Raw genomic sequence first — 14,790 nt, forward strand, 5'->3', positions numbered from 1 at the left:
GTTCCGCCTCTTAAAACATAGCAGCAGGTCAGCTTCAAAAGCTTTTTCACAGGTCTGTTAGCTGACCTCTGCTACGTCACAAACATTGAATAGAAGGGACGGACAGATACTGCTTTTAGCAGCAATGTTTACATAGAAGATATACTAAACAAGTGTCATCGATATAGATATATACTCTTAACATTTTACTGTGTCACACAGACACAAAAAGTTCAAATTCAATCTACAAAGATGTATCCAGAAAAAAGATCCAGTCTTAAATATGGCTGGACGAGCTTCAGCTAAAAATACGCTTGCTGTTACTACATGTCACACTTCCTAGTTTCTGCCTGCGGAGAGTTCGATTGGCTGGTCCGATGGTAGGAGGCGGGGCTGAAGTGGCGGGAATATTCAGTTAGGCGGTGGCTTTGAATAGTTTTATCAACAGCGAGTCCCTGTGCTTTGTGGCTGCAAAGTGACATGCGGGGACCTCTATGTCAGCTCTGGGTATAATTGGATACGTGCGCCCCTCCCTTTGGACTAATCCGCTTCTCTCTCCTATAATCCGCTGTCAATTCTGATTGGCAGTGTCCGCAGCGCATATCCATTGCGGGTATCACTTCCTTCCGTCGGGAAGATGAATCGCAAGTACAGAGGGGGGGTTCCCGGGACGGTACCTGTCCATTCCGATCATTCAGGCCATGGTGGAGATGATGGGGAACGGAAGATTTCCAAATTCGTAAGTACCATAGAGGCATCGCAATCCCAGGGCAAACGCATTAGTGAAAACCACGTGATGTTTTTCTCCGATAACAGAAGGCTATGGTCAGTGTGCCTGGCTGATACCTGTAGGTTAGGCATGGCTATAAGTTTTCTCTTACAAACCTTACTGCTCTTGCAAGCTCTCCAGCTGCCATCACTGTGGGCATTTGTATGATTCTCATGTCAGTATGATCCTTGGCACCAATGTTATTAATAGAGAACAGAGAAATTGGGGTGTGCTTAGGGTTACCACCTGTTTGGTTTTGACCCCAACAGTTCGGTTTTTCTAAGGCATGTTCTGGTCTCAACTTTCTGTTCGGTTTTCTGCTTTATGAAACCCCAACAATAATCTGGCCGATGAAAACATTTAAATACGAAGATACTCAATTTAACATGTCTTAGTTATTATCAAGTACAGTTAATTTCTTATTACAGGAAAAAAAGCAAATCCTAGTCACATAGTTAAGCTGGGTTGTAAAAAGAGCAATGTCCGATCAATCAAAAATAAGCAATTGTTTTTCTAAATTAGCATTTCTGTATTTCAGAGCTTTCTTGATCACCGATTTCTGTATAATGGATCCTAAAATATTCAGAAAACTGAACAGAAATCGAGCCATTTGCATGTAAAGGTGGCCATACACGGGCCGATAAAAGCTGCCGACAGACCGAATCGACAACTTATTGGCACGTGTGTGGGGCCCCCCCCGACGGGCTTCCCCGAACGAGATCTGGCCGAAAGTCTGATGGGACTAAAAATCCAGTCTGTTTGTTTGATGCGGTCCCGCAATCCGACCCTCCGTTACCATTCGTTAGAATCCGATCGTGGGCCCGATATTGCCCACCTCAAACGAGCGGATCTCTCCGTGTATGGCCACCTTAAGTGATGCACTAACCCCACCCCGGCGTCATAACACCACTGACATCGTTGTGACTTTCTCTGATGTCATCATGCCCACCCCAATATCACTGTACCACCCCCAATGCTATCTGCCCCACCCCCTATTCAGGTTTAGTCTCTGGCAAAGGTGCACCCTCAGTCATTTTATCTACTGTTCTTTTTCGTTTATTTTAGTGCAACCTTGCAAGTTTTGGTCTCAACCCACGTGACAAATTGTGGAATGCACAGAAATGTTTGCATGTAGATTAGGGATGCACCGAATCCACTATTTTGGATTTGCCCAAACCCCTGAGTCCTTTGCGAAAGATTCGGCCGAATACCGAACCGAATCTGAACTGTAATTTGCATATGCAATTTAGGGGTGGGAAAATTTTTTTTACTTCCGAGTTTTGTGACAAAAAGTCACACAATTTCCCTCCCTGCCCCTAATTTGCATATGCAAATTTGGTTCGCCAGGGCAGAAGGATTCAACCAAATCTGAATCCTGCTGAAAAAAGCTGAATCTTGGCCAAATTCCGAACTGAATTCTGGATTCCGTGCATCCCTAATGTAGATACATCATTCACTAGTCTCACACCCACCACAGAAGGCCTTGATGTAACAATCCAGTGGTACAAGTATACAGCCCCTGTGAAAGGGCCAAAAGGGTTTGTTCATATTCACAAACTTATTGTGGGTCATTTTGGAATGTTCTGCTCTAGTGCAGTAACCCATGGCAACCAATCACACATTTGCTTTGAACATACTGCAAGTCAGGAAGTTTAAAGCAAATGTCTGGTTGCTCTAAATGTACAACAAAGAAATCAGTTCTGTTTCTGTTTTTATTCACCTTTTCAAAAATGTTTTAAAAAAACTATAAAATGAATAAGATTAATTTCCACCCTCTTTCACATAAGCAGCATACTGGGCCAAGTTGTAACGGTAACTGTTTGATCCATTTGTTTTTCTGATAGGTTTACAATGTAAACAACAAATGTATCAAATTGTAACACTTACTTGATTGTCAGGCATCATACTCAGTAGGAGCTTAAACTGTTGCTAAGAAATTATGCTAAATAATGTATCAAATTGGTACCGGCATCACTGACACCAGTGATCAGACTGAGAAAGGCAAAAAAGAAAGGCAAACTGTCACAAACCACAAAAAATACCTGCTGCAGGTTACCTCTGAAAGTTAATGTCTGATTCAAAGGGTAGTTTACCTAAATGCAACTTTTAGGAGGTTATTTATTAAAGTTTGAGTTGTGTGTTCCATGAAATTTGGAAGTTTCAAGTGGATTTATTTTGGTCAAAAGTCACATTTTCAGGTTAAAGGGGTGGTACACCTTTAAGTTAACTTTTAGTATGTTATAGAATGGCCAATGTAAAGCAACTTTTCAATTGGTCTTCATTATCTATTTTATATAGTTTTTTAGTTATTTGCCTTTTTACAGCTTTCAAATGGGCGTCGCTGACTCCATCTAAAAAACAAATGCTCTGTAAGGCTACAAATTTGTTATTGCTACTTTATTCCTCATTTTTGTATTCAGGCCTTTCCTATTCATATTCCAGTCTCTTATTCGCATCTGTTCATGGTTGCTAGGTTAATTTGGTCCCTAGCTACCAGAATGCTTAAAATGCAAATTGAAGAGCTAAATAAAAAGCTAAATAACTCAAAAACATTAATTAAAAATGAAAACCAATTACAAATTGTCTCATAATGTCACTCTGTGCATCATACTAAAAGTTATCTCAAAGTGAACAACCCCTTTAAACAAAAAAGGATTTGAGATTCATTATACCCCGACCCTGGAAATGAATCAAATTCCAAAATACACAATCTAAAACCAAGGTCATGTAGGAGTTAATGACAGAGGTCCCTTGAACCATTTAAAGATGTTAATAGCCTTCATGATGTTCGAGTTTCTTATGGAGGGTTTTCCCCAAAAAATAGAATAATTAGAGCAATTCGAGTTTTTTTTTTTTTTCTGAGGAAAACTCAATGATTTTGAGTTTTTAGGATTTGCAACTCGAACTCGCAGAATCTAGTTTTTTTCCATTCAATGTTTTTCTTAAAGAAGATATTTGTGAGTTCATTCGTGGTATAAAAAAAACTCTTATAGGAATTATTCAGTGAAAAAATAAAAACTGTGTAAATAGATAAGCTGTGCAAAATAAAACATCCTTTCAATTTAGTTAGTTAACCAAAAATGTAATGTATAAATGTTGGAGTGACTGGATGTGTAACATAATAGCCAGAACACTACTTCCTGCTTTGCAGCTCTCTTGGTTTCCACTGATTGGTTACCAGGCAGTAACCAATCAGTGACTTGAGGGGGGGCACATGGGTCATAACTGTTTGCTTTTGAATCTGAGCTGAATACTGAGGATCAATTGCAAACTCACTGACCAGTTCTGTCCCATGTGGCCCCCCTTCAAGTCGCTGACTAACTCAGAGAGCTGAAAAGCAGGAATTAGTGTTCTGGCTATTATGTTAGACATCCAGTCAATCCAGCCTTTATAGATTACATTACTTTTTAACTATATTAGAATATTACAAATATTACATGGTAGTGGGGGAGTGGCCATGTCTCGATTTTTTGGGTTCTACCAAATACAGTCATCATTAAGCCACCTACGGGTGAGGAAAACCAAATGCCATTTATTAAACCTCCGTTTTTTTTCTTGTCGGTTTGTAGGGGAAAACTGTGGGGAAAAAACAAATTTTTAGATATTTACCATACCAAAAAGCTGCTAAAAATCCGAAAATCCGTCATCTCAAACCTGTCGAGGTCACGTTGAAGTCAATGGCAGATGTCCCTGAAATTGTTTCTTGACATTATAAACTGCACTAGATAATCCGAAAAAGTCAGGATTTTCGTCTGAAAAAGTGAAAATAAAATTGAGTTTTTGGACCGTCAATCGTACAAAACTAATTGATACTCAATTTTGTCACAATGTTTTGTCTCTCCAATATCTTTGAGAAAAATCATTGATAAATGAGTTTGTGGAAGCCTTTGTTTTTATAAAAATTAGATTAATTAAGTTTTAGTATATACAGTGGTAAAACCAGGCAGACTCTGTGTGCCATGTATGCAGCCATATCTTGGTGTATACCTGCAGAAAATGTAAAGTTTGGTGATACCTTTTATTGGCTAACTGAAAAAGTTAAAATTGCAAGCTTTAGGAGCAATTTTTACTTATTCAGTTGGCCAATAAAAGGTATCACCAAACTTTACATTTTATGCATTTTTTCAATGGCTAACAGAGTACAACATCTTAAAACTTTGGTGTATACCTAAAATTCAGGGCCCATACAGAAATGTATTTTCTGCTTGCCCCAAAGAATGCCTGTGTATACTAGGTAACCTTAGCTGGCACAATCTGCAGACAAAATCCTGCATGCTCTTACTACGGTTTCTTTTATTAGGCTAGGGCCTACGGAATGCATTTTAGGACATCCTGCTGCTAAATACCTGTCTTGCATGCGATGTCCTATACCTTCGGAATGGTGCATCGGTTTCTTTTACTGTCACTCATCGTCCAAATCTGCAGTTACACCTCCGTCGTCTACCCTCCCTTCTCAGCCGTCAGTAATACGAACTCCACCCTCACCCTTCTGCCGTCAGACTTCTGACCTCAGTCTTCTGCCCTCAGCCCTCCATCCTCCTCCCTCAGTCATCTGCCTTCCGCCCTCAGTCCTCTTCCTTCAGTCCTCTTCCTTCCGCCCTCGCTCACCACTTTAGAAACTTATGGATAAGATTGTCTGCTGAAAAGAGAGATCTGAGGGGGGATGGCTGAGCAGTGAGGGAGGAGGGAAGAGGGTGGAAGGAAGAGGACTAAAAGGAAGAGGACTGAAGGCGGAGGATTGAGGGCTGAGGGCGGAAGGCTGAGGGCAGAAGGATGAGGACGGAGTTCGTATTACTGACGGCTGAGAAGGGAGGGTAGAAGATGGAGGTGTGATTGTAGATTAGGACGATGGGTGACGGCAAAAGCAACCGATGCGCCATTCTGAAGGCATAGGACATTGCATGCAGGACAGGTATTTCGCTGAAGGATGTCCTAAAATGCGTTCCGTAAGGGCCACACAACACGAATTTCAGCCAACAGAGAAATGCAGGCCGAGAATCCACTGCTTGCTGTTCTTCTGCTGTGCTGCCTGCACTTGGAATTATTACCTACACTTTGGTGCAGGAATATGGGAAACTCAAACATTTTTTTTTTCCAAAACCACATTACATTTCAAGTGCATCACACTGTTTTTGTGTTGAAGACAATTTATTCAGATGATTGTACAGGTATCCCGAAACCCATTATCCAGAAAGCTCCGAATTAGGAGAATGGTCATCTCCCATAGACTCCATTGTATCCAAATAATCGAAATTTTTAAAAAGGTTTTGCAACAATGTTAGGCACCCCCCAGTGGTTATAATCGCTTGCCTGGTACACCATCCTTCTGGTGATGAGAGCTAACAGGAACTGATGCTTCCTAATTTTGTGACTGCCAATTCCATTGCACAGTTCAGCTTCTTATCATTCAGAGGAACAGGGCTTTCTAGGGGAGTGATTTTGGGTGTGCTTTGGGAGGGGGCAGGGAAGACTGTACAGGGGACTGAATTATTGTTGGGGGTTAGTTCTCTTTTAAAGGAGAACTAAATCCTCATGGTCAAAAGTCCCCACTGGCCCACCTCCCTGCTAAGTGTTACTCCAGAATTGTGTCCCCTGTAGGATTACTACAGAGTGAGCTCAGGGGCGCCTCGGTAATTTTCAAATGCGCAATAGGAGCAATCTTCCTGTTCGCAAACAAGGAAGAAGACTCAGAAGATTATCAAAACGCCGGAAGATGGCGCTCGTGAGCTCCGCTGTGCTGCATGTGCGGTCAGTAATCCTACGGGGACACAATTCTGGGGTAACACTTAGTAGGGGGGAGGGGCGAGCAGAGGGGGTTCATGCAATTGTTTCCTTTTCTCCATTTCTGTGTTTTAATGCAACTGCTTAGTAAGTGGTATGTTCTGTAATTGTCTTTTTTTCACATACATAGCTTGATCAGTGTTTTTGGCAGATAATCTAGTTTTTATCCTAATTTTTGAATTTTGCTGTAGAATGGAGAACCCCAGGGATTTATAATAAAGGAGACTTTACATTGTTTGCTCTTTTAATTGGATAAAGCAGTATGCTAAGGAAGCATGAATTATTTATTTTTCCATTAACTCTAAGATCTTTGGACTTTAAGGAAGAAAGTCATATTAATCTTGCATAAACATGTGGAGGATACTTCTCAATGTTTTTTTTCCCCTTGGTAAAGGACCTCCGCCTCCTTACCCTTTTTACATTCAATGAAGAATTGTGTATTTAACCTTTTCATACCCATGATACAGATAAGAAAGTGTGCTGCAAGTTCCTGCATTCCAGGACATACTGATAGAAAATGTGGGAAGGATGGGATGTTTACAGTAAAAAATAGAATAGTAAATGTACATATTACCCAAGGTCAACAGAGGGTCCGCTCCCTCAGTTCTCAGCTGTTTAAAACTTACAGCACCACCTCACTACATAATTGTTCATTTGTATATTTGGGCTGTAATCATAATAATACAAAAACCTGTTCTAGGGGGTGTCCTTACATATACAAATATCTTGAAATCTGACCAGAGCTAATACCATATCACTCCTGTATTGTTGCATCTCTAGCATCTTACTTCAGTGCAATAGTAGCTAGTCCCGAATCCTTCTGCCCGGCCGAACCGAATCCGAATCCTAATTTGCATATGCAAATTAGGGGCGGGGAGGGAAATCGCGTGACTTTTTGTCACAAAACAAGGAAGTAAAAAATATTTTCCCCTTTCAACCCCTAATTTGCATATGCAAATTAGGATTCGGTTCGGTATTCGGCCGAATCTTTCACGAAGGATTCGGGGGTTCGGCTGAATCCAAAATAGTGGATTCGGTGCATCCCTATAAGTAATACAATTCTATTTAAAGGGGCATATTAACCTTTCTTCAACATTAGTTTAATGAACCAAAGAAACCTCAATGCCATTTATTTTTATAAGCTAAACAAGTAAAATGTTCGGCCAGCGCCCAGATTATTCCCCTGCATAACAGGCTTCTGCTTATCTTTGTTCTGGTAATCTAATTATTAATCTTGCAAGAACCAAACTTCTGTAGCTTCTGTTTACTTGTTTTACTGTTTAGGTCAATAAATAACAAAACCATAGATTTTTTTTTGTGATTTAAAAAAAAAAAAAAATAAAGAAATTGAAATAACCCTATTTGGATCACAAGTTGAGTGGCCGAATTGTGTAATGATCTTCTTGTTTGGTGACCTTGCCAGATAAAGAGATCTGGTTATAACTGGTTTAATGGGCCTCAATGAGGTCTTCATAGAATAGCTCAATGCTGTAGACTGCACCAGTAACAGTTAAGAAAAAAACTTGAATGGCAAAAAACTCGAATAAGTGATTTTCGGGTTAACAACCCAAAGACTCGAATTGATCAAGTTTTCAGGCAAAACCCTCTGAAAAAACTTGAGCATCAAGAAGTCTATTAACATCTTCAAATGGTTCAAGGGATCTCTGTTATTGACTTCTACATGACCTCAATAGGTTTTAGGCGGTGTATTTTGAGATTTGAGCTATTTCCAGTTTCAGGGTATAATAAATCTCAGCAAATTCGAGTTAAAAAAAAAGAAAAACTCGAAAAAACTTTAGAAATCTGCCCCTTAATATCCAGTTCCACTCATAGGTTATCTATAGCATTGGCAATTTAACTTTCCCTCTGCTTCAGCTCTTACAACTGTTTTAGATGACATAAGATCAATTGGCTGTATCGTAGCTAAAACTATGGCATTGGGGATATCTTGCACAAACATAAGAATGTTTGCAGAGATTTGAGAACATGGTCAAATCTAAAAACTTTGAGAACATAAGAAGAGATAAATGCATTCCCAAAATAACACTGGTGGTGTGTAACTTCCTACAGCATGGCGACAAGGAAGAAACTGATTTCCCTGTTTGCTGTCTATGACGTGTAGAGAAGAACATAATTAGATTGGGCTTATCATTTTAAGGGTTATTATATTATCAACTTTGAGAGAAATTGCTGCATTTTGAAAATGTGCCGATTTGTATGCTATGAGCATATGCAGTTAGTTGCTTAATGATCACAGAATTGCTGTTAACTTTAGACAAAAACTAGGCTAGAGGGAATATGCCTGATCTTTTGGCATTGACATGATAACATAGCTAGTGGCATAAGGTATCTAGAGAGTCTACTTCCTCATTAATTAGGAATTGTAGTGTCCATATTAAAAGGATTTGTACTCTAGAAATTTTCGATTGTCATCTTCTAATGTTGAATACCAGCGACAAATAATATCCCCATTCATGCAAAACATAATACAACTTAAATAATAAACACTTGCACTTCTGTATGATATTTATATGCATGATGCTGCCTAATCTGCATTATAAATCTAAATTATTTGTATTGTTTTGTTTATTACAACCATATGCAAGTAATTTCTGGGTTAGGTGGTGCTTCTTGCAGAAAACTGTCATACTCGGGTCAAACTGATTTTTTTGGTTTTTTTAATTTTTTTATTATAATTGATGTACAGTTTACTGGTGTTAAATATATAAGTGTAAAACTACACTGGAGTTTTTGATCTGATTTTGTGGATCAGATTTTATCTAATCATGCCATGCAACACCACAAGATTTGTAGGATGCTACTGATCCCCCTTTAGCTAGAATGCAAATTTGGGGCCCAGTGAGACCCTAAATAATGAGCTATTTTCATATACAGTGGTGTGAAAAACTATTTGCCCCCTTCCTGATTTCTTATTCTTTTGCATGTTTGTCACACAAAATGTTTCTGATCATCAAACACATTTAACTATTAGTCAAAGATAACACAAGTTAACACAAAATGCAGTTTTTAAATGAGGGTTTTTATTATTTAGGGAGAAAAGAAATCCAAACCTGTGTGAAAAAGTAATTGCCCCCTGATCCTAATAACTGGTTGGGCCACCCTTAGCAGCAATAACTGCAATCAAGCGTTTGCGATAACTTGCAACGAGTCTTTTACAGCGTTCTGGAGGAATTTTGGCCCACTCATCTTTGCAGAATTGTTGTAATTCAGCTTTATTTGAGGGTTTTCTAGCATGAACCGCCTTTTTAAGGTCATGCCACGCCACAACATCTCAATAGGATTCAGGTCAGGACTTTGACTAGGCCACGTCAAAGTCTTCATTTTGTTTTTCTTCAGCCATTCAAAGGTGGATTTGCTGGTGTGTTTTGGGTCATTGTCCTGCTGCAGCACCCAAGATCGCTTCAGCTTGAGTTGACGAACAGATGGCCGGACATTCTCCTTCAGGATTTTTTGGTAGACAGTAGAATTCATGGTTCCATCTATCACAGCAAGTCTTCCAGGTCCTGAAGCAGCAAAACAACCCCAGACCATCACACTACCACCACCATATTTTACTGTTGGTATGATGTTCTTTTTCTGAAATGCTGTGTTACTTTTACGCCAGATGTAACGGGACGCGCACCTTCCAAAAAGTTCAACTTTTGTCTCGTCGGTCCACAAGGTATTTTCCCAAAAGTCTTGGCAATCATTGAGATGTTTTTTAGCAAAATTGAGACGAGCCTTAATGTTCTTTTTGCTTAAAAGTGGTTTGCGCCTTGGAAATGTGCCATGCAGGCCGTTTTTGCCCAGTCTCTTTCTTATGGTGGAGTCATGAACACTGACCTTAATTGAGGCAAGTGAGGCCTGCAGTTCTTTAGATGTTGTCCTGGGGTCTTTTGTGGCCTCTCGGATGAGTTGTCTCTGCGCTCTTGGGGTCATTTTTGTCGGCCGGCCACTCCTGGGAAGGTTCACCACTGTTCCATGTTTTTGCAATTTGTGAATAATGGCTCTCACTGTGGTTCGCTGGAGTCCCAAAGCTTTAGAAATGGCTTTATAACCTTTGAAATTGAACTCAGGTGTGATAAACCACAGTTAAGTTATTTTTTAACAAGGAGGGCAATCACTTTTTCACACAGGCCCATGTAGATTTGGAGTTTTTTTTTCTCCCTTAATAACGTAAACCTTCATTTAAAAACTGCATTTTGTGTTCAATTATGTTATCTTTGACTAAAAGTTAACGGTTTTTGATGAGCAGAAACATTTAAGTGTGACAAACATGCAAAAGAATAAGAAATCAGGAAGGGGGCAAATAGTTTTTCACACCACTGTATCTTGGTAGAATAGGCTAACTTATCAGTATTTTGGGGTCCTACATTATAGTTGCTATGAGGCCCAATAACATCTAGTTACACCACTGTTTACAGCACATGTTTTGACATCCACTGCTTATACCAGCACAAATAATGCCTGCTATCAGATGCAGGTCATTTCCTATGGACTTGAAATTCAATTACAGTATGTGTAAAATTTGGGGGTCATTATTTGTCTGTCTGTCACTGCTCCTAATAGTCATGAATTAAAAGTACCATACTGGTCACACATGGAGTGGCTGTAGGAAAATCTCTGTGTGAAAATACATGCTCCATGGCTGTCTTCTCTCCATGTTCATTATTGAACCATTTTGCTGCTTCTCTACGGAGCAGCAAACATTTGCTGTGTGCTGTAGTGCTCCTTTGTTGTCGTATAGATAGGTCAGTGCTGACAAGATGTACTTAGTGTGTATGTTGACTTCCTCTTTTCAAGTTCCTTACTTTATTCACCAGTTTTCCACTCCCCTTAAGGCCCCCATACACCATCAGATAAAAGCTGGCGACAGGCCGAGTCGGCAGCTTATTGGCCCGTGTGTGGGGCCATCTGACCGCCCGTAGGGGAACCATTATGATCCGATCGTTGGGCCCTTGGGCCCACGATCTGATCAGCCTGATATCGCCCACTTCAATGTGGGCATATCGGGGATGGATCTCTACGTCTATGGTCACCTTAAGGATCAGAGAGGAGCAGGACAGAATTTTTGGTATAAAAGTTGTTCTATTAAATTCTTCAAATGCAAAAATGATGCCGTAATGGTACAAATGAATGAACATACCGGGCAGTGCATTAAAACTTTGCATTCAAGTGATATGGCAGTGCAGCTTCATTGCAGGGTACTTTTTTTTTAAAAATAGTAAACATCCTATATAATAAAGTTGAAGTGTCTCTGCGTCCAGTCCCTGTGTCCGTGGGATTGCGCTACTGCGTATGTGCCCCACGGACCGTCTCTGGCGAATTTAAACTCTAAAATGGGTTTTTATAAATGTTTGACTACATCTGTTCTAGCGCCCGTTAATTTAACGGGCTTAATGTCTAGTTACTATATAATAGCTCGGGTTCTCTGCGTTGCAGTGAAATGCTATTGTGCAGCTACATTTTGAATTCTTATGTGTCACCAATCGTGTTATGTAATCCATGTTTCACAGAAAGCAGATATGTAGCATATTATTAATTATAAATACATTCACAGAATGAGTGAGCCACTTCTCTCATCTAAGCTAGGAAACTTTCTTCTTCCATGTTTATCACCTGCTCCATAATGCACATCTGCTGGCTGTATGGTGGCTTAATGGGTCACACTGCTGTCTATTTATGCTGGTGTCATGAGTTTGATTCTGGCTTGATCATTATCTGCATGGAGTTGAGTTCTCGTCATGTCTGTGTGGGGTTTCTTTTGGTACCTCAAAAACATACAAGCAGGTTAATTGGCTAGTGAAAAAAAAAAAATTTACCCTACTGTGTGTGAATGTGATAGGGACCGTAAACTGTAAGCTCCACTGGGGCAGGTGACGTAAATGATGTATAAACCTCTATAAAGCAAGCTGTATATTTCATCTTTTTATAAATAACAGATAATTTTCTATGTAAATCTTAAAGGAAGAATACAAGAGGCTAAAAAAAGGAATTTAAAGGAATTTTTTTACAAATCTATTAAACCTGATAAAGCTTGCAAATGTAGAATCAATACAGCTTTCCTTGGCTAGGAGTTTAAAGTCTCTCTTATTCCTAAAAAATATAGCTATTAACCTTGTTGTTAAAATAAAACACAGATCTTTCGGGAGCTGGTATAGATTTGCCTTGGTGTTACTTATAAATGGATACCTTTCCCCTCCATTTTTTTTTTTTCTTCTTTAAATTTATGAATTCAGTACACATAGTATTTTGAGATTTTAGGAAGTGCTTGCAATTCTTATCTTAATCACCAGTTTTCTTACAAAACACGGTGTACTATTTGTTGATTGGAACTTTTCCACCTGTATAGTTTTTGTGATTAGTGCTTGTTTGTACACTTTAGAATGACATCTTGTGCATATTTGTGTGTTTACAATAGTGATGTGCGGGCCAGCAAGATACCCGTGGGACCCGCATGTTTGGGCCGATCTCGCACTCTTCTGTGCGGGTCTGGCTCGGGCAGGCACGGGTGATGGGAGGTCAGGTGGTGGGCGGGTGCAGGTCAGGGAAATCCCGACCCGCACATCACTAGTTTACAGCAATTGCATCCAAAGATTAGGTGGCTATACACGTGTAGGTATAGCATATTTCCCATATTTCGCCAGAAAGATTGTACAATTAGATGCTGTTATGGCAAAGTCATGACAATTGCTTCTATTAAAACTTAGCCTATAACGATGCCAAATTAACCATTCAAGCTCAGTTAAATGACCTATGCCAGTGATTCCCAACCAGTGGCTTGTGAGCAACATGTTGCTCGCTGACCCATTTGATGTTGCTCCCACGGGCCTCAAAGCAGGTATGTATTTTCTGGCTTGTAGGCAAGTTTTTTAAGGCACAAAAACCATTTGAGCTATCAAATAGAGCTTTCTGTAGACTGCTTGTCCACATGGTGCTACAAACAGCCAATTGGTGCCCTTATTTGACACTCCCTGAAATGTATGGTATCCCAAAACTCAGAGCAAACCCCAAGGTCTTGGCTCAAACTTCTGCCTATAGCAGCTGCCTTTAGCTTTTTGGACAGCCCTCCACTACTCAAATGCTGCCAGGACTTAACACGGCAGGACCAAAGCTCTGGGCAGGCAAGGGAACCGTAACATATACAGGAAGAACAGGAAACCGAGAGTGCAGATGTGTAACAGGCAGAAACAGTACCAACCAGTGCAGTGCAGGATCAGGAACCGGGGTCAAAACCAATCAGTAACAAGGTACAAGTTTAGTATCCAGAAGAGTGGTCAGTCAGTCAAGGGTCGGTCCAGGCAGTGATCCAGCAAATTTAAAACATGCAAAGGTCATAAACGGATAATAAGACAGGAATCGCACCCATGAACTATCAGGAAATAGACCTACTTTGGGCAGTGAGTCATTGCAGTGTAGGGGGTTTTATAGCCAGACTAATGGCTTACACACATCTCCTGTGGCTAGATTGGCAACGGGTGAGACAAGCCATGCTTACTTGCAGTTACAAAGCATAGCCACAGGAGTTAACTGGGGCTTTACATAGAGCAGTGGCAATGTAGACAGTACAGGAATACCAGGTCCCCAGTTCAACTCCAGGCAGGTTATCACACTCCCTATGATTTACTCATCTTTGCTTTGCCTGAGTTGATCTTTATACATTTTACTATTGCTCACTGATAAAAAGTTGGGGATCCCTGACCTATGCTATTAGACTTTAGGATCCATATTTGTAGACTTCATATTATAATAGTTTCCATTTACGGTACTTTTTAATCTTTTTTTTTTTTTTTTTTGACAATTGTGTTTGTGTCCAAATGGGATGTGATCTAATCAGCCAGCCTGCCAATCCGGTCTCATTGGAATATGCCGTTTAAATGGGCATGTTTGCTCATAACATTTCTAATATGCTATAATATATAAAACCTATTCCACATTCTAATTATATAGGAATTCTCATAATGTTATCTTGAGTAATCGGACAGGAATTTTTAACAAGTTTTAGACCTCAAATGGAAGAAAAAAATAAAATGAATTCTTAGCCTCTCAATATATATCTTACTTGTAGGGAAAAATATATCTACAAAATTGAATTATCACGTATTGCTAAATAAATTGAATTTCGAATTGAGTTTTTAATGTGTTTTTTTTTTTTTTTTTTTTTTTAATGAACACATCTTATAACTTGTTTAGGTCCGTGGAATACTGCTGCGTAGCAATTGCGTCTCACTTAAATGTAATTATCTTTAATAAGGTTTGGT

The 14,790-nt window shown here is 39.7% G+C and overlaps 1 protein-coding gene across 5 annotated transcripts in view; it reads left to right on the top strand.

Moving 5' to 3' along the window:
- The first annotated feature begins 343 nt into the window (after window positions 1–343).
- diaph3.L (diaphanous related formin 3 L homeolog) overlaps window positions 344–14,790 on the top strand; it is a 302,953-nt gene continuing 288,506 nt past the window's right edge. For 3 of the 5 annotated variants that reach the window (XM_018247299.2, XM_018247298.2, XM_018247300.2), the window contains exon 1: window positions 345–718. In XM_018247299.2, the coding sequence (XP_018102788.1) occupies window positions 617–718 (102 nt within the window). In that variant the 5' untranslated portion in view covers window positions 345–616. Of the gene's footprint in view, window positions 719–14,790 lie in introns of all 5 variants that reach the window. The other 2 variants (XM_018247296.2, XM_018247297.2) reach the window with 1 other exon arrangement.

This window comes from Xenopus laevis, chromosome 2L (genome assembly GCF_017654675.1).
Source record: "Xenopus laevis strain J_2021 chromosome 2L, Xenopus_laevis_v10.1, whole genome shotgun sequence".
NCBI classification, from domain to species: domain Eukaryota; kingdom Metazoa; phylum Chordata; class Amphibia; order Anura; family Pipidae; genus Xenopus; species Xenopus laevis.